The sequence below is a fragment of the Phacochoerus africanus genome, chromosome 15, assembly GCF_016906955.1.
Source record: "Phacochoerus africanus isolate WHEZ1 chromosome 15, ROS_Pafr_v1, whole genome shotgun sequence".
Classification (NCBI taxonomy): Eukaryota; Metazoa; Chordata; class Mammalia; order Artiodactyla; family Suidae; genus Phacochoerus; species Phacochoerus africanus.
The window spans coordinates 33,360,907-33,380,231 of record NC_062558.1 but is presented as its reverse complement, the minus strand read 5'-3'; the positions used below and the strand labels follow the sequence as shown (position 1 = coordinate 33,380,231).

At 42.9% G+C, this 19,325-nt stretch overlaps 1 protein-coding gene across 1 annotated transcript in view; it reads left to right on the top strand.

The window, feature by feature from the left end:
- Window positions 1-1,788: 1,788 nt before the first annotated feature.
- The window catches only part of TMEM233 (transmembrane protein 233), a 40,279-nt gene continuing 22,742 nt past the window's right edge, over window positions 1,789-19,325 (top strand). Inside the window, exon 1 of the mRNA XM_047762328.1 lies at window positions 1,789-2,092. Coding sequence (XP_047618284.1) covers window positions 1,907-2,092 — 186 coding nt within the window. The 5' untranslated portion in view covers window positions 1,789-1,906. The remainder of the gene's footprint in view (window positions 2,093-19,325) is intronic.

Below are 19,325 nucleotides of genomic sequence, written 5' to 3'. Positions count from 1 at the left end.
AGTGCTGGAGATACAGCCCTGAACAAAATCCAGGGCTTATAGTCTCAAGAAATAATAGACAGCAAACAAGTAAATAAGTAACAATAGTAATACATGGCACCAAAAAAAAAAAGCTAGTAAAATATATAATAATTATGCTGACTTATACTTGATAAATCTAAAGAAAAGCTTTCTCTTCTCTCTCTTTCTCTCTGGGGACATGACGTTTCAGTTGACACCTGACATTCTGGAGGTTCACCATTCCAGGCAGAGGGAACAGCCAGGGTGAAGGTTTGGTTGAGAACTCAGTAAATGAATCTAATTCTTTGGTTTATTCCCACTTTAATTAACCAACCAAAATGGGGGAGAAGGCATGGTGAAGAAGGGACTGTTCCAACTTATATGTTCACTCAGCAGGCTATGCTAAGCACAATACCAGCTGTTGTGCCAAGGGCTGACACGAAGATAAGCAAGACAGGTCCCTCTCTCTGGGAGTTTGCAGTCCAATGAGGGAGGCAGACAACCAAATCAGTATGGCCCAGGAGACGGGTAAGAACATCCCAGACAATCAATTCATGTTCTGAGAAAGCCAAGCAGATACGTAATACTTCCTCATCTCATTTCTACATGTGATGGTGTGAGCAACTGTTGTTGAGACTGTGCATACTAAAATTACTTGCATTGCTTTCTCATCCTGCCAACTCAGACTCTCTGAATTTTTTTGTGAAATATTTGCAACAGTTTACTGTGTAATGAATATACTGGGGGCGGGGGGGGGGGAAATACCACCCTAATAATAGCTAGCATTTGTTTAGCACTTAGAATCACCCAGCTTGATATGCGATCTTATATAGTCTTTATAATGTCCTTATGAGGCAAGCACTCTTATAATTCTACTTTTTTTGGATGAAGAAACTGGAGCTCAGCAAAGTGAAGGAGTTTTCCTGAGATCATTCAACTCATATGTAACAATTTCCCAGGTCTGTCTGTGTTTGGAGCCCCAGTTCTGGTCCATACCATTTTTTTGTGAATTGCTTAAATATTGATGCACTTGCTATCCTCACCCTGGTCCCCCAAATGGACCCTTCACTCTTCTCCCTATCTCAATTATCTACCTGGGTTGTCTACATTAGTTAGGTTTACCTGCTTCTCTCTCCTATAGGTGGAAAAGTAGAGAGGAGGACTCCTAGTTTCCACACTTAAGAGAAAGTTGAGGGCACCCAGGCAGACCCTAAGTGGTGCCCACAGTCCTGTCCATACTCCACTCCAGGCTCCAGAGCCCCCCCCCCCCCCACCTCCGTGCAGTGTGTGTGAAGGGTTGGGCCCAAAGCTGAGCACCTTGTTCCCTGCCCAACTGTTGGGGAAGAGAAATTACTGGGGCTCAGTGTTCAAAATCTTAGAAGAAGGTTGGGGCAGGTGAGCAAATCGTTGAAGTCAAGAGGAAGTAGTAAGTTTCTTACCACCTGGGTAGGGTTGGGTGGTCAATTGGATAGACATGGGTCGCCTACTGTTACACTGAATGGATTCAAATCAGCTGCTTAAAAAGATGAGCTGGTCAGCTTCAGCCAGCACGTGAGCCAGTTTGCATTGTAAAGGGTCTTTGCTTTTCCTTCCCTGAGCCTCCTTTTTGGACTCTTCAGTTTGAGTCTGTCTGGCTTGATGGTCAAGGAGCGCCTTTCCTCTGTTTCTCAGGCTGGCCGACTCTCTTTCTCCTCCACTGCTTCCCCCACTCGCTCCCTCCCTCCTGTGCTGACTCTTGGCCTGGGTCCCTGAGCCCTGGTGCAAGTGGAGGGCGCAGGAGGGGTGAGGTTACATCTCCCTGGAGCCCAGCGCTGCTAGCTTTTCAGAGACTCGCCAGGAGCCGGCGGCCAGAGTTGGGACCGTGCAGACTGCGCTCCTCTGCCCTCCCTGCGCGCCGGCCTCGCCCATGTCTCAGTACGCTCCCGGCTCAGACTTCAAGAGGGCTTTGGACAGCAGTCCCGAGGCCAACACTGAGGATGACAAGACCGAGGAGGATGTGCCCATGCCCAGGAACTACCTGTGGCTCACCATTGTCTCGTGTTTTTGTCCCGCGTACCCCATCAACATCGTGGCTTTAGTTTTCTCCATCATGGTGAGTAAATTAGGATCCGAAGCGACTAGGGAGGGGAGACCTAGGTGGCGGCGTTGATCTCCTCCTGGGGACTCCGAGCACTCTCCACCCTCCACCGCTTCCTCACTACCCGGTGCACCCCTGCTCACCTTTCTCGGGCTCTTCCCAGCCTCCCTTGTCTCCCTGCCCCCCACCCCACCCCACCCGTCAGCGCCTTCTCCCTGCTCCTTGTGGCGTTCAGAGCCCAGACTTAGCCTCCCCCAGGCAGGATTTCCTTCCTTCCAGCGCCCCTGGTGCATGCTCTCCCACCCGGGAAAGTTCTTCCTTGGACTTTAGGACTTCTCTCCCGGCCTCCTTCCCAGGGCGCTCATCCAGTTCTTCTCAACCCGCTTTTCTAGAGCCTCAAAGCACACCGCCCTAGCAGGCAAAAGCACACCCCATTGTCGAGCGTCCGAGTTCTGTGCCCCTCCTTGCCTCCTGTCCGTGGCACTGTCTTTCAGCTCTTAGTCCTTTCTTTGCTGCGCCCAGAGCGCTGTGTCTGACACTCTCGGACGATCCCCAAGGGACCCCTCATCCCACACTTTAGCACGTTCTCTTTGGGGCAGCAGTTACTTTGTGCTTCTTCTTATGCAGCTCTCTCTTCTTGGCTCTCTTTGGCCCTTCTTTCCAGTGAAGTTGCTCTCTCCAGACCTTTCTTGGTGTCTCCTGTGCCCCTCTCACTGGCAGTATGCGGGCTCACCTTTTACTCTTTCTGTCCCAACAAGTCATAGTCCTCTCTCGTTTGCTGCGCAGGCACCCTATCCTCGCCTCTCTTGACATCCCCCAAGGGTTCCCGCGCACCACTCCATCACTGGGTTCTACACCCAGGGCGCTCCCGGAATGCACTGGGGACTCCCGCGATCCCTGCAGTGTGCAGCTCCCTGCACCCTTTGTGCGCTGGGCTCCACTGCACTGCTGTTTTCTCTACTAGAGGCAGCTGTGCTTCCAGTCTGGCCTTCCGGAGCTCACCTCCATGGCCCTCTTCAATTGCTGCGAACTCCACCAGGAGTGCAGGAGTGCCCATGAGGTCCTGGCCTTATTGACTGGAGCAGCTGGCCCAGCTCTGTCCCAGGACAACCCTTGCAGTGAGCTCCCTCCCCCACCCACCTTGCCTGACGGAACTCCCCAGCCACAGACACTGAGAGTCCCAATGCAGCTCAGTAAAGATGAAGAGCCATCGGCCCACACATGCCCTGGGTGCACTGATTGACTTCCTGGGTGCACACAGAGACCTCATTTGCCCTCTCCCAAACCCCCTTTGTACCAACATTCAAGTGTTCAACCACTGAGGTTCCCACTGCCCGGGTTCAAATCCTATTTCCACCACATACTGGCTGTATAATCTCTGCAGTCACTGATCTCTTTTAATCTCAGTCTCTTTATCTATAAAATGGGAGTGATCATAGCCAGAGGGTTGGAGAACTAATGAGATAAATGTGAACTGCTTGGAACAGTGCCCAGCATGGTGATGTTATTAGATCTTTACTTAAATGTCACTTCCTGAGGGCATCTCTGATCACTGTTTAAAATCAACTCCCCCCACCATACACGCACAAGCTCTATCCAACTCCCTCTCCCACCCCCAACACACAAGCTCTATTCTCCCTTCCCAGATATTTTTTGCCCAAAGCACTTATCTCCATCTCATACGTTATTTCACTTATTAATATGTTTACCATCCGTGTCCCCTCATTAGAATATAAGCTCTGGGAGGGTAGTTGTTTTTTGTTTTTTGTTTTTTGTTGCGATTTCTTCATCTAGAAAAGAATCTGGCAGGTAGTAGACGCCCAAGAAACATTACAAAATGAATGCACGGGAGTTCCCATCGTGGCGCAGTGGTTAACGAATCCGACTACGAACCATGAGGTTGCGGGTTCGGTCCCTGCCCTTGCTCAGTGGGTTAACGATCCGGCGTTGCTGTGAGCTGTGGTGTAGGTCACAGACGCGGCTCGGATCCTGCGTTGCTGTGGCTCTGGCGTAGGCCGGCGGCTACAGCTCCGATTCGACCCCTAACCTGGGAACCTCCATATGCCGCTGGAGCGGCCCAAGAAATGGCAAAAAGGCAAAAACAAACAAACAAAAAAACCCAAATGAATGCAGGTATGAATGAAGGAAGGAATGAATGGTGTTAATGGGTCACAGTATCTGTTTGCTCTTGCTGCTTTATCCCATGCTAGAGCCCCGGAAACCACTGTATCAGGTTCCTTAGGACCAACCAGCCAGTTTCCTTCCTTCCTTCCTCCCTCTCCCAGGATATCCGGTCTTGGCGGGGGCGGGGGGGGGGGGGTGCAGCAAAGCGGGGGAAGATGCAACAGCCAAGATCTCCAGGCAACAGCAGACTCTGGCTGTTATTGGTGCCCACACTCTATCCTGGCTTATTAGTGAGTTGATATCCAATTTATCCTTTTCCCAGTGCCAATTAGAAAACTACCTACAAAGATTCCCCCCACCCCCCACCCCCATTGATCTGAGATGAGCTAAAACTCCAGCTGGTGATGACAGGTTGGACACTAATGATGCCACTTGCTGTGTCCTGGGGGAGAAGATTTGTATGTGTTTTGAATAGAAACCTTTCTCTGGCCCCCTCATCCCCATTCCTTCCCCAAGACTTTTTCACTAGATTGATAGCAAGAGACCATTTTATTGCCAGACCATAGACACTGGGGTCAGAAAGTTGAGTATGGCCATTTTTCATACCTTTTTAAAGCCTTGGTTTCTTCATCCAGAAAATGGGAATGTGAAAAATGTTTTAAGTGGTGCAAAACTGTTGTAAGTATAAAACAGAATAAAAGCATGTCAAGCCACCAGCTTTGTGCTAGGTATAGGCAATAATTGTCAGAGAGATGGATAGATTTGGAGCCTGGAAACATCATGTGTCACATATGAAAACAAACAACATCAAATTAATGAGATCCAAATTCTAAAAAGAGCTTTCTACACCCTCCCCATTGCACTCCCTCTAAGGTACTGGAAGTATTTTCCCTTTGAAATAGTGCAGATTTGACAAGTTTCGCAGTAAAAACTCCAGAGTCCAAAGGATAAAGAGGAAAGGGAGGAGTGTACAGGAAGAAGATGGCTGACCACCTGCCAAGTGTGTACTTTCCCTTGTGATATTCAATCCTGGCTATTTGCAAATCTCACTCATCTGTAATCTGTGATAAATTGAGGCACAGCATTGTTGGGAGTGGTGCCACTCCCCATGGAGACATCTGGAAGTACTGGGGAGCATCTGTGGTATGTCAGTGATTTGGGGGCACTACTGGCATTTGCAGAGGAAAGCTAAGACTATTAATATTCTGCAGTGCTGGAGACCCTTCCCCCAATGAAGAATTGACCTATCCCTAACATCAATAGCATCCCAATCAAAAAACACTGGGAGATAATGCAAACTGATATAAATATTGACAAGCCTCAAAATAACGAATTCTCAGAACTGTAAAAAGAGACAGCCATCGCAAAACAATCAATGTATTTATTAAACCAAGCCTGAGAAGCCTTCTATAAAATTACAAAGTTGAAGTAGGTGCTAGGGAATAACAAAACTACTTTGAAAAATACATGTTTGAGAAGAGTGTTCTTCAAGCTGTGGGCATCTGTGATCTTTCCACCACTCCATGCAGAACTAAGGGGGTCCTGGTGGCTGTGAGACAGTGCATCACTGATGAGAACTTTTACAGTGTGGCTTGTTGTATGAGAACATTGGTGGGTCAAGCATTGCCAGAGGCAGGGACATGAGAGTCTTTGCTTCCCCAAGTACCAAAAGTCTATTTGTTGAAAGTGCTCTTAACCTGTACTCAGTTTCAGGGACATATATCTCAAGAATTTCTCCCTGACTGGGCCAGTGCTAACGCATACTGCACATGTGAATTTGAAAATGGCACCCCCTCCTCCATCCAGAGGTAGCCCTGCACAGGAGCACATGGCTTAGAAAGTAAAGCCAAGGCTAGTTTTCATTATGCTCCTACCCATCCCTGGCTGTCTCTGTTTATTCCATCTCAAAGACTGTCCCCATGGATTTCACCCTGGAGAAAGAGTGTTCATTTGACAAATGTTTATCAAGCATCTATTATATGCCAGGCTCTATTCCAGGCATTGATATACTCCCTTACCTCTATCAAGTGGTAAATAAGATCAGCGAGGTCTCTTCCCTCCTGGATCTGGAAGAAAAAGGTTTCCAGGCAAGTTGCAGGAGTGTTTGAAAATTTAGGATGATGTCACCATTTTTTTTGTTGTTTTGTTTTGTAGTTGGAATTTGCTACCTGACACAAGAGACTAGAAACAAGTCCATGTCAAGCCTCCTTTTTTTGTTGTTCTTTTTTTTTTTTTTTTTTTTTAAGGGCCGCACCCGTGGCACATGGAATTTCGCAGGCTAGGGGTGGAATCAGACCTGCAGCTGCCAGCCTGTGCCACAGCCACATCAATGCCAGATCCGAGCCATGTCTGTGACCTACACTGCAGCTCATGGCAACGCCAGATCCTTACCCACTGATCAAGGTCAGGGATCAAACTCTCATCCTTATGGATACTATTTGGGATCGTTGCTGCTGAGACACAATAGGAACTCCAAGCCTCCATTTTTTATTATGTTATGATACAGTCATTTTGCATAGTTGAGCCAATTCAGTCATTCTGAGTATACAGAATAGCCAATGGATGACTTGTAATTGGGTGGATTATAAACCTTCTTTCAACAGAGATTCTCCTTCACATCTATAGAATCTTTCCAGATAGCAACCAGTGAGGTTCAAATCCTTTTGTGTTATTTGCTACATTGATGATTGCATGCAACTGTCTTAATCTCTCTGAGCCCTGATTTTTCAACCCTATAAAATGAGGGTTGTGACAGTACCAATTCAGGTGCTATTGTGGAGATTAAAAGGTAAAGTTTAATTGGCTTCATGTCATTGCCTAAAATACAGCTAGCACTCCATACGTATTGATGAGGAGGAGGAGGAGGAAGAATTCAGTAAGGATGATGATGCATATATTTTAGGGATATAAGCCATTGCCTTTTCCAGTAGCAATTTTTCTCTTTTTACTGAGGTAGCAAATATGATTAAAACAAAAGCAGAAGTTCCCGTAGTGGCTCAGTAGTTAATGAATCTGTGTAGGAACCATGAGGTTGTGGCCTCACTCAGTGGGTTAAGGATCCGGCGTTGCCATGAGCTGTGGTGTAGGTTGCAGATGTGGCTCAGATCCTGCATTGCTGTGGCTCTGGCATAGGCTGGCAGCTGTAGCTTTGATTAGACCCCTAGCCTGGGAACCTCCATATGCTGCAGGTGCGGCCCTAGAAAAGACAAAAAGACCAAAAAAAAATTTTTTTAAATAAATAAAAGGAATGACTAGTAAATATGTCACTAGAATAAATAATTGCTGTAGCCTAAAGGTAAATGTTAATGCTAAACTGAAACACATATAAATAAACAAGGAAGACTTTTGGTTAAGCATGGAATATTGAACACACCCATTTATATGCCACTCAGTTTGAAACCACATAAAATAAAATAATAGTAAATAGCTTTTAAAATGTATACCCAAGGACAAATTAGGAGAATAGGAAAAGAGATAAGAGAGGCAAAAAATCTTAGAAGATAGAAAATGGTTAGTTGGGAGATGACTAACTTTACACAGTGGATAACACTGACATTTAAGTCATGCAGAAGAAGGAGTCAATGAGAATAAAGCCAATTGGCCCCACAAAACTCTTTATTATAGAGGTCCTAATTGAAGTTATCATCTTTGAAGGTAGGAGCAAGGGTAGGAGTTCCAAAGGAGGAATCTTTGGAAGTCTGTTTAAGAAGTCATTAAACTGGAGTTCCTGCTGTGGCACAGTGGGTTAAGAATCTGACTGCAGAGGCTGAGGTTGCTGTGGAGGCACAGGTTCAAGTCCTGGCCCTGCACAGTGGGTTAAAGGATCCGGCATTGCCACAGCTGTGGCTCAAGATTCAATCCCTGGCCCAGGAATTTCCATATACTGCATATGTGGCCGTAAAAAAAAAAAAGTCATTCAACTCAGAGATCATGGAGCGACCTATGGACAGGCACCTACTTCCTCAACAACCCTGACAGAAGATGGGAGACTTGCTCTCTGGTGAGATTAAACAGAACAGCTCTAGACACCAGGCACAGCTGAGAGTAAAGTTAAGGTGCTATGCTGAAAACAGGGAATTAATGGAAAGTCTAGTTCCTGCCCGAAGTTGGCACCTTTACCTTAGCATCCGGCAGAAGATTGGAAAATTTCTCTCCAAGGATGTGACCACACTAAAAGAAAAACCCTACAGAGAACAATTATTTAGATGTCCTCCAAAGAAATGATGAAATCCTCACCCAGTCATTCCCAGATATCCACCTGTTGACAAGCCCCATCCTCCCACACAAAAGTTTCAAGAAGTTTTTCAGTGTCTCACTTTCAAATATGAAGAGGCAGTCAAAGATTATTATACATTTGTGAAATTCTTCTGAATCAAGATGTTTATAGAAGAAATGAAGTGTAAGGAAATAATGCGAGAAGTAGAAGAAAACTTTAAGAATAGATGATTATCATCTTCAGAGAAATAATAAACTCTTGTTTATCTGAACAAGACCAGGTTGGAAAAATAAATAAAACAATTGGAGAAGCAAAACAGAGCTCTTGGGAATTAAAAACATAAGGATACTTTTTTTTTTTTTAATAGTGGAGGGTTGAGAAGTTAAAGTCAAGGGAACCTTAAGGAAATAACACACAAAAAAATGTAAAAATACCAAAGAGTTCCCTGGTAGCTCAGTGGGTTAAGGACCTGGTGTCATCATTGCTGTGGCCTAGGTTTGATCCCTGGCCAGGAATGTCTGCGTGCCACAGATGAGGCCAAAAAAACAAACCAAAAAATGGAAGCAACTCAAATGTCCATCAACAGATGACTGGATAAATAAAATGTTTTATATACATACAATGGAATATTATTCAGCCTTTAAAAGAAAGGAAATTGTGACACATGCTACAACGTAGGTGAACTCTGAAGACATTATACCAAGTGAAATAAGCCAGATGCAAAAGTACAAATATTGATGGTTCTGTTTGTATTAGGGACCTAGAATAGTCAGATTTGTAGAGACAGAAAGTAGAGCGGTGGTTGTCAGGGGCTGGAGGAAGAGGGGGATGGGGAGTTATTATTTAATGGGTACAGAATCTCAATTTGAAAAGATGAGAAAGTTTTGGAGGTGTGTGGTGACAACGATTGCACAACAATGTGAACTACTTAATGCTGCTGAACTGTATGTTTGAAAATGGTCAAAAGGGTAACTTTATAGTGTATATTATATATATATTTATATGTATAAATATAAAATACACATATTTATATGTATTTTACCCAATAAAAAAGTAAAGAAATATTCCCCCCAAAGTTGGAAATCATGAAGAAAATTAAGAAAATTTAAGAATCAGGAGTTCCCGTCGTGGCGCAGTGGTTAATGAATCCGACTAGGAACCATGAGGTTGCGGGTTCGGTCCCTGCCCTTGCTCAGTGGGTTGGGGATCCGGCGTGGCCGTAAGCTGTGGCGTAGGTTGCAGACGCGGCTCGGATCCCGAGTTGCTGTGGCTCTGGCGTAGGCCGGCGGCTACAGCTCCGATTCGACCCCTAGCCTGGGAACCTCCATATGCCGCAGGAGCGGCCCAAAGAAATAGCAAAAAGACAAAAAAAAAAAAAAGAAAATTTAAGAATCATTCCCAGAACTCCAGCATCTAATCAGAAAGTTTAAACAACAAAAGAAAGAACAAATAAAATTGAAGAGAGGAAATTACCATATAGAAAAATACAGGAAAAACTGCCAGAACTGACTGTACAAGTTTCCAGATTAAAAGGGTTCCCTAATAGCCAACAAAGCAAATGAAACAAGATGTGCACCAAAACACATCATGGTGAAATTTCAGGTATTTAAGGATTAAATTTCTCTCTAATCCTACAAAACTTTCAAGAAGAAACATGGCACCTTTTGATCCATGTTGGCTTTGGAATTCCCATCAGTAATGCCAAAAGGTAAACAGTAATGAAACAATAGCTTTAAAATCCTGAAGAAAAAAAAATTATTTCCAACCTCAATTCTAGACCCACCCAAACAATCATTCAGGAAAAAGAAAACACCAAAGACATTTTCGGATATTCAAGAACCTCCCCCCCCAAATTGGACATATACCTTTTCTCAGAAAGCTATGGAAGGATGTGCTCCCCCAACACAAGGAAGTAAATCAAGAACGAGAAAGAGGCAGGATCAAGGAAAGGGCTCCAACACAGAACAAAGGCAAAGAGAAATCCTCCTCCACACAAAGCAACATCATGAATCAACAGAAGATGCAACTGATAATGGATGAAGCCATTGTCAAAATCCATTATCTGCTGTGGCCTGGCACAGCCACAGCCCTGCCCAGCCACAACCCAAACCCTAACCCTAACCCTAACCCTAACCCTAACCCTAACCCTGCCTGATCACACCTGCTCTAGAAGACAAGGTCTGTGGTTTAAAAGAAGGTAGAAATTGGGAGTTCTGTTGTAGAGCAGCAGCGGAAACGAATCCAACTAGGAACCATGAGGTTATGGGTTCTATCCCTGTCCTCGCTCAAAGGTTAAGGATCCAGTGTTGCCGTGAGCTGTGGTGTAGATTGCAGACATGGCTCAGATCTGGTGTTGCTGTGGCTGTGGCGTAGGCCGGCGGCTACAGCTCTGACTCAACCCCTAGCCTGGGAACCTCCAAGTGCTGCGAGTGTGGCCCCCAAAAGACAAAAAAGACAAAAAAAAATAAAAGTAGATATTTACAGAATGAAAGACAAACCAAACTGGGTGTTCTTTCTATCTGACCCAGGCTCCACCAGGGCTCATACATCAAAGCTGTGCTTTTAAGTGGCCTTCACTTAGGTTTAGGAAGGAGATGTGTGTGTATGTGTCTGTGTGTGTTGGTTTGGTTTGGTTTTTTTCAGTAACCAAAGCAGAACTTGAAAATAGCAGGTCTTTGTCCAGGTAGCTGACCCAGGAGGCTTGTTATCAATTCCAAGTTGAAGTTCTAAATACTGTAGTTCATTGGGTCTCTCAGTGTGATTTCTCTCAACCCTCTGTAGCTCTTTCTATGTGATTGTCAGCTGAGAAATAGGGTATTAATATTATGGACACTTGTGATTTATCTCTTGTGAGTTCTTGCACTTTAAGCTCTGAAGAGCTTTAAGATGATTTCAGATTACGGAGACCTTGCCTGAACTGTGTCAGCTTTGTTGGAAAGCTCTATTATAGATAGGTATGGATTTTAGACATGCACATCATAAAGCAGCCCCTGTCTCAATGGTTGCTCTTCTAAGTTTCTCTAATATGTGGCAGAGGGTGGTCACTGATGTTTGGTATTTGGGTATATAGACTTTAAACTGCTATTGGAGTCCTTTCAAACCTAGATTACTAGAGGTACAAGATTTTAATCTGTGTGTTCCTTTAAAAGAAATATTTTAAATTCTCTTTTAATATACTGATAAGATTATATAGTGGCTTTGTCATAATATGGGAGATACAGATAAAATAAGATTGGCTGCTAATGGACAGTTATTGAAACTGGGTTATGGGAACATGGAGATTCATTATATTATTCTGCTGATTGTTTTAATGTGTTGAAAGCTTACATATAAAACTTTTTTTAAAAAAAGGAGAAGAAAGAAAGAAAAGAAAGTCCCTTCCCACATTGCTAAACAGTGTTCAGATAACAGAACAGCAGCTATGAAATGAATTGGTGAAGCCAGTCATGGTTGAAGTGCAGTTTGTCATTAATTAATAAGCCAACTGTGTCTGACTTAAAATGATTTTGAAGGGCACTTTCAAATAGTCCTCAGGAGGAGGCCAGGTAGGACTCAGATGCTAGAACAGTACTTCTCAAAATTTAACCACATGGGGCTCTTACTCAAATGCAGATTTCACTGCTCTTTCAAAGCTCAGCTGGAAAATCACCTCCTTCCTAAAGTCTTTCTTATTGCCCTCTTGCCCTCACCCTATCTTGTACCCACTACACTCAACAGATTTCTCTCAGAGCATCTTTACTTCTTTGCACCGATTTGTGTGTGTGAGCCCCTTGAGGGTGCAGCACTTAGCAAGTTGAACACATGGTCAGTAAGTAACACGTTTAATGAATGAGAGAGTTAATGAATGAATGGCTACAGAGATCTAAATATGTCCCTACTTTTATTTCTGAGGCTTACCCTCCCTTCCCATCTGTGTTCTGCATTTCTGCCAAATTTTTTTTTGGAAAATAACCAGGAAAGCCAGGCTAATGCCAAGGGTTGCTGAGAAGTTGGCCAAGGCTTGGTTCCCAGGGATAGCTTTCCTGGCTCATCTGAAGCTCACCAATGTCCCCATATTGCAGACCGACGGGTCCACCTTTGGAAGTTGGTTTCTGTTCTCAATTAATTCTCTGCAGTTCAAAGCCGCTCATCTCAACGTATGATGCCTTCAGAGCAGGATCCTGAATCTATCTGAAATCTCCAGTTCTGCAAGTTCAAGAATTAAGTTAGATTTTCTAAAACCATTCTTAAACGGCTGGTTCTGATGTTCACAAGTTTTATCACACACACATACACACACAAAAGAGGACAGGGAATGGGGGAGGAAGTTGAGAAATCAAATGCTAAGTTAAGCAAAAGTGAACTATTTTTTTTTCTTTGGGGGTTTCCTGAAGCTTTTGGCCAACCACTGTTTCGTGTGACTCTGCAGCGAAACAGTATAGCGTGGGGCATCTACTAAGCATGCTTGTTGCCCAGCATCTTTTGATCCTAAGGCTAATATGCCGCAGAACACACTTTGGGAAATACTATTCTTAATGGTACATTGGTTCTCACTTTTAATGAGCTGATCCATTGTTGATATGAGCATAATAATGCAGGGGGTTCCCTCCCCAACAATCTTGCCTAGAGACCCACCTCTCTACCTTGCTTCCAACACAGGTTGTTGGGTTTTTTTTTTTTCCTTGCTCAGATCATGTGCTTTTATTTTTTTAAATTGAATTATAGTTAATTTACAATGTTTTAAGCATACAGCAAAGTGATTCACTTATACATATATATTCTTTTTTGGATTCTTTTCTATTATACAAGATACTGGATACAGTTTCCTGTGCTGTGCAGTAGATCCATCTATTTTATATATGGTAGTGTGTGTCTGTTAAGCTCATACTCCCAATTTACCCTCCTCTCCCCCTCCTTTTTCCCCTTTGGTAATCCTAAGTTAGTTTTCTATATCTTTGAGTCTGTTGTGGCTCTATAAACAAGATCATTTGTATCCTTTTTTTAAATTCCACATAGAAGTGCTATCATATGATATTTGTCTAACTTTCTTAACTTTGTATGATAATCTCTAGATCCATCCATGTTGCTGCCAATGGCATTATTTCATTCTTTTTGTGGCCAGTCATTGTTCTGTTCTGTATATACGCCACATCTTCTTTATCCATTCATCCGTCAATGGACATTTAGGTTGCTTCTATGTCCTGGCTATTGTAATTCGTGCTGCTATGAACATTGGGGTGCATCTCTCCTTTTGAATTAGAGTTTTGTCTTTTCCAGATATATGCTCAAGAGCAGGATTGCTGGATCATATGGTAACTCTATTTTTAGTTTTTTAAGGAACCCCCATAGTGTTTTCCATAGTGGCTGCACCAATTTACATCCCCACCAACAGTGTAGGAAGGTTCCCTTTTCTCCACACCCCCTCCCTCATTTATTATTTGTAGACTTTTTGATGCCATTCTGACTGGTATGAGGTGGTTGGTATCTCATTGTAGTTTTGACTTGCATTTCTCTAATAATTAGCCGTGTTGAGCATCTTTTCATGTGCCTGTTGGCCATCTGGTTGTCTTCTTTGGAGAAGTGTCTGGGTCTCCTGCCCATTTTTCCATTGGGTGGTTTGTTTTTTGATATTGAGCCCAACACAGGGATTTTTAATGGGTCTCCCTAGCCAGACTTTTGCTGATGTTCTACCTCTCATCTTTTTTTCTACAGGTAGAATTCAGAAATTTCTCTTTGTTTTCTTTACCCTTTACCTCATGCCTCCTAATTCTCAAACTGAAGGACTCCACCTATATTTAACTTCCTCTTCTGATAACTTCATTTGTTCGTTGTTCTGGATAATTTTGATAGTGTGGTATTGCTATTATTATTATTACTACTACTACATTTATCCATATATATTTACTTCTCAAAGCATTTTTACCTGGACACAATTCCACTTATTCCTTACAAAATTCCAATGAAATACACAAGAAAAGCTCTTCTCCCCATTTATCCATGAGGTACAAAGCTCAGAAAAGTGACCTGGTGGACAAAATCAAACATAACAGTCCTTGCCCCCATGAAGTTTACAGTCTGGCCTCTCGAAGCATTATAATCCTATGGCTCTGCCTTGCCCTTTGCCCAGAACACAGCGTTGATGTTCTGAGAGCTTTCTCTATTAATAGACTTGTCCCATCGATATAAGAAGCATTCATATAACACTCTCAATCAAGCCTGGAAGAATTTCTCTCTAGACTTTTTATTTTAATGATAGATGGGCAAAAGGACAATTTTCACCTGTCCTTGAAGATATTTATGGAGAAAAATGGCCCAGAATCCCAAGACGGAGACAGATGAGTGTGAATGAATGAATGGCAATGACGAGAAAATGTGCCTTGTGATCTGAAAGCCCAGTCTCTGAATTCACAGCACTAGCTTTAGGCAAAGAAACTTAGAAACAAGCAAAATATAAACAAGAAATCCCAGAGTCATCTAAAGACTCAGACATTATCACTAAAAATATTCACTGAGTGCCCATATCCATCAGGTTATTTTGGTGGAGTCTTCTATTTAGGAATTGGTGGTCTAAGACAGTATTGATCTATGTAAAGAGAATTCTTACACCTGGACAGAAGTATCTCAGACTATGTTCAGGCATTAGTGAACATAATTAGTTTAGACAGGTGTGTAGGTGAATGCGTGTGTGAGAAAGAGAAACAGAGAGAGACACACACAGAGACAGAGAGAAAACCGCACCCACTTCCCTTGGACAAATATGTACTACAGATAAAGGGATAATGAAGGAGAATAGCTTCCATCCCCATCCTCTCTCAGTGGGTTAAGGATCCAGCATTGCCCAAAGCTGCAGTGTAAGTCACTGATGTGGCTTGGATCCAGCATTGCTGTGGCTGTGGCACTGATTGTAGCTGCAGCTCCAATTCAGCCCCCAGAATGGGAACTTCCATATGCTGCAGAGGTGGCACTAAAAATTAAAAAATAATAAAAAATATAAATAAATAAATTAATAAATAAAATTAGGATTTCAGTATTTATAACTCAGTAGATCAAAATACTGGCATAGGAGTTCCTGCCATGGTGCAGCGGAAACAAATCTGACTAGGAACCATGAGGTTGCATGTTCGATCCCTGGCCTCACTCGGCAGGTTAAGGATCCGGCGTTGCCATAAGCTGTGGTGTAGGTCACAGATGCGGCTTGGATATGGCATTGTTGGGGCTGTGGCATAGGCCAGCAGTTGTAGCTCTGAATCGACCTCTAGCCTGGGAACCTCCATATGCCATGGGTGCAGCCCTAAAAAGCCAAAAAAAAAAAATATATATATATATATATGTGTGTGTGTGTGTGTATGTATAGTCACAATAGCAAATAAAAATTTTAAATGCCAGAAATAAACCTAGGAAATAAGTGAGATCTGTACAAAGAAAGCTTCACCAAGAGATTACAATTTTAAAAAATTAACTAAATGGAGAGAGAGAACGTTACATATTAGATGTTCATTCCAGCATTTGTTATGGAGTGAATTATAAAGTGAGTTAATAAACATGAATCATGGTGCCTGGATCTGAGTAACTGCTTAATTATTATTTGTCATTGTTGGGAGTTCCATTGTGACTCAGCAGGTTAAGAACCCAACTAGCATCCATGAGAATGTGGATTCGATCCCTGGCCTTGTTCAGTGGGCTAAGGATCTGGCTTTGCTATAAGCTATGGTGTAGGTCACAGACTTGGCTTGGATCTGGTGTTTCTGTGGCTGCAGTGTAGGCTCTATTTGAACCCTAGCCTAGGAACTTCTATATGCCATGGGGTGTGGCCCTAAAAAAGAAAAAAAAAAGTGTTTGTCATTGTTGTGATTTAAATGTGAAAAATTAAAGATGGACATAAATATTGATTACATAGGCAATTGAATAAGTAAATTATATCCATTTAGAACATAGAATATTTTATTAGAATCACACTTTTGAAGAATTTTTATGATGCAGGGAAATGTTTAAGGTCAAAGATCAAATGGGGGGAAAAAGACAGAATGCAAAGTTGTATATGCAATAAGATTACACATTCTTTATCAGTTAAAGCTATCCACATACGCATATATATGCACTTACATGAACATGCATGGGGGGGTGGCGAGGGAAGGCTGGAAAGCATTCCAAAATGTCTACAATGATTTTCTCTAAATGGTAGGATTATGAATAGTTTTATAACTATAAAGGTTAAAAGCACAAATTCTATTATTGCATCTACCAGGGTTTGAATCCTGCCTCTCCTGCTTAATGTTATGTGACATCGATGAAGTTACTTAACATCTGAGCCTCAGTTTTCTCATCTGTAAATTGGCAACAGTATCACCTCCCTCCAAGGGGCTCTGTGAATGCAGCAGGATAATATATGCAAAGCACTTGATAAATCCTTATAATTTCAGGATTCACTGTAATAAGTTTTTGCGTATTATAATAAACAGGGAAGTATGAGAGTGTAGGATTCTTGGGGGCAGGTTGTGAATAAAATCTATTTTAGAAAGGGTCATGTGCAAAGGCTCAAGGATGAGAACAAGCCAGCCATGGGAAGATCTGGACAGAGCCAGGAAGTGCAAAGGCCCTAGAGAGGAAGTGTGGTGTATTCCAGGGACATATGCTATTATGACATTTATGTCATCCACTAAAAATGGATTTAACTCCCCCAGGAAGGAAGCCCAGAAGAGGCCACAAAATTGAAAGGTAGGGCTTTGTTATCCAGTGAAATGTCACACCAGACCTCTTAACAGACCATTTCTTTGCTTTGGTCTCAAACCAACCTGCTCCAAGACTTAGCATCAATTCTAGGTTTACTCTTACTTCACCCTTCATCACAAACTAGAATACTTACTCAGAGCTAATTTGGTCCCTGGAGCAGGATCTGTTTTTGTCTGGATCCCAGTTTCCTTGGATATTAATGACATGTGAGTTTAAACAGGGCTTACATTAATATGCAATAGCCCGGGTTTCATTGCTTCTTGTCCCTCCCAGCTAAGTCAACTCCCTGCAGAATGCCTTGCTTTATTTTTGGGAGGTGTATCTCACATGCTCACACAAAAGTCTAATCTGCTAACTGTTAACACGTGCAAGCCTGGCTAATGCTTCCGGTGGGCTCTGAGGGTATCTGTCAGGCACCCCCATGATGCTTCTAAGTCCTGCCACCATTTCTTGCCAGATCCCACCAGTTTCTCTGGACTTCATCATTGATCCACTGGAGCCCTCAAAAGGGCAAGATCTGTCACTAGGTCTTGCTTCTCTCTTTTTTTTTTTTTTTTTGGCCTTTTTGCCTTTTCTAGGGCCGCACCTGTGGCATATGGAGGTTCCCAGGCTAGGGATCTAATTGGAGCTGTAGCCACTGGCCTACACCACAGCCACAGCAATGGGGGATCCGAGCCGCGTCTGCAACCTACACCACAGCTCATGGCAACACTGAATCCTTAACCCATTGAGCAAGGCCACAACCTCATGGTTCCTAGTCAGATTCGTTAACCACTGAGCCACCACAGGAACTGCAGGTCTTGCTTCTTTAAAAACAAAACAGTGGAGTTCCCATTGTGGCTCAGCAGGTTAAGAGGCCAACATAGTGTCCATGAGGATGCAGGTGTGATTCCTGGCCCCACTCAGTGGGTTAAAGATCCAGCGTTGCAGTGTAGTTCACAGATGCGGCTTGGATCCTGTGTTGCCATGGCTGTGGTGCAGGCCTGTAGCTGCAGCTCTGATTCGACCTCTAGCCTGGGAACTTCCAGTGCGGCCAGGGATGTGGGAGGACAAAAACTGTGTACAACTTGGTGGCTTTTAGTACATTCACAAGGTTGTGAATATATCATCTAAAAGATGAGTATATCATCACTTCTATTTAATTCCAATAAATTTTCATCACTCCTGAAAGAAATTCCAAACCCATTAGCAGTCACTTCCCATCCCCCATCCTCCTCGGCCCTGGCAATCGCTCATCTACCTTCTGTCTCTGAATTTAGCTGTTGTGGGTATTTCACATAAATGTAATCATACATTCTGGGATTTTTCCTGATTGGCTTTGTTGAGAAGGGGGACGTTTTCTCCCTCTACCTCTCTTGAGTTCTTGTGGCTAGACTCATCATAAAATTACACAAAACAGATTAACAGAAGAAAAAGAAATTTAATGTGTAAACACAGAGGTCTCTAGAGATGGGACCAAAGAAGTACCCAAAGTCAGTAGCTTGTGTACCTTTTAGCCAAGAAAACAATACATTTGTGGGGAATTGACAGGATAAAGAAACTTAGGTTCTGAGTGCTCAGTTGGTGAAGAATCTAAAGAGACTTTGGACTTGGGTTAGCAAAAAGTAACAAGGTTTGCTTATACAGCCAAATTCCCTGTATCTGGCAATAAAGTGTCCTTCTACCTCCAGATCCTGGGAATGCACTTTTTTCACATGAGAGATTTTTTTCCGGCTTTCAGGGAGGCAGAAAAGAGGGTCAAAGTGGCCCTCTTGCATTGGCCATTTCCTAAATAACTTTAATTAAAAAATAATCAGTATGCCATTAAGGCATATTTTAGAGTGACCTTCCTTGGACTCCAACAGCTTCTCTCACTTGCACCATTTTCAAGATTCACGTTCCTGCCTTTGTCAGCACTTGCTTCTTTTTAAGATTGAATGATACTCCATTGTATGGATAGACTACATTTTGTTTTTTCATTCATTTGTTGATGGACATTTGGGTTTATTTCCATTTTGGGGGGTTATTATAAATAATGCCACTATGAATATTCATGTACAAGCTTTCGTGTGAATATAAGCATTCAGTTTTCTTGGATATATACGTAGCAATGGAATTGTTGGGTCATAGTAACTCTACATTTAATTTTTGAGGAAATACCATACTGTTTCCAAAGCAGCTATGTGTGAGGGTTCCAGTTTCTCCACCTCCTCAGTAGTA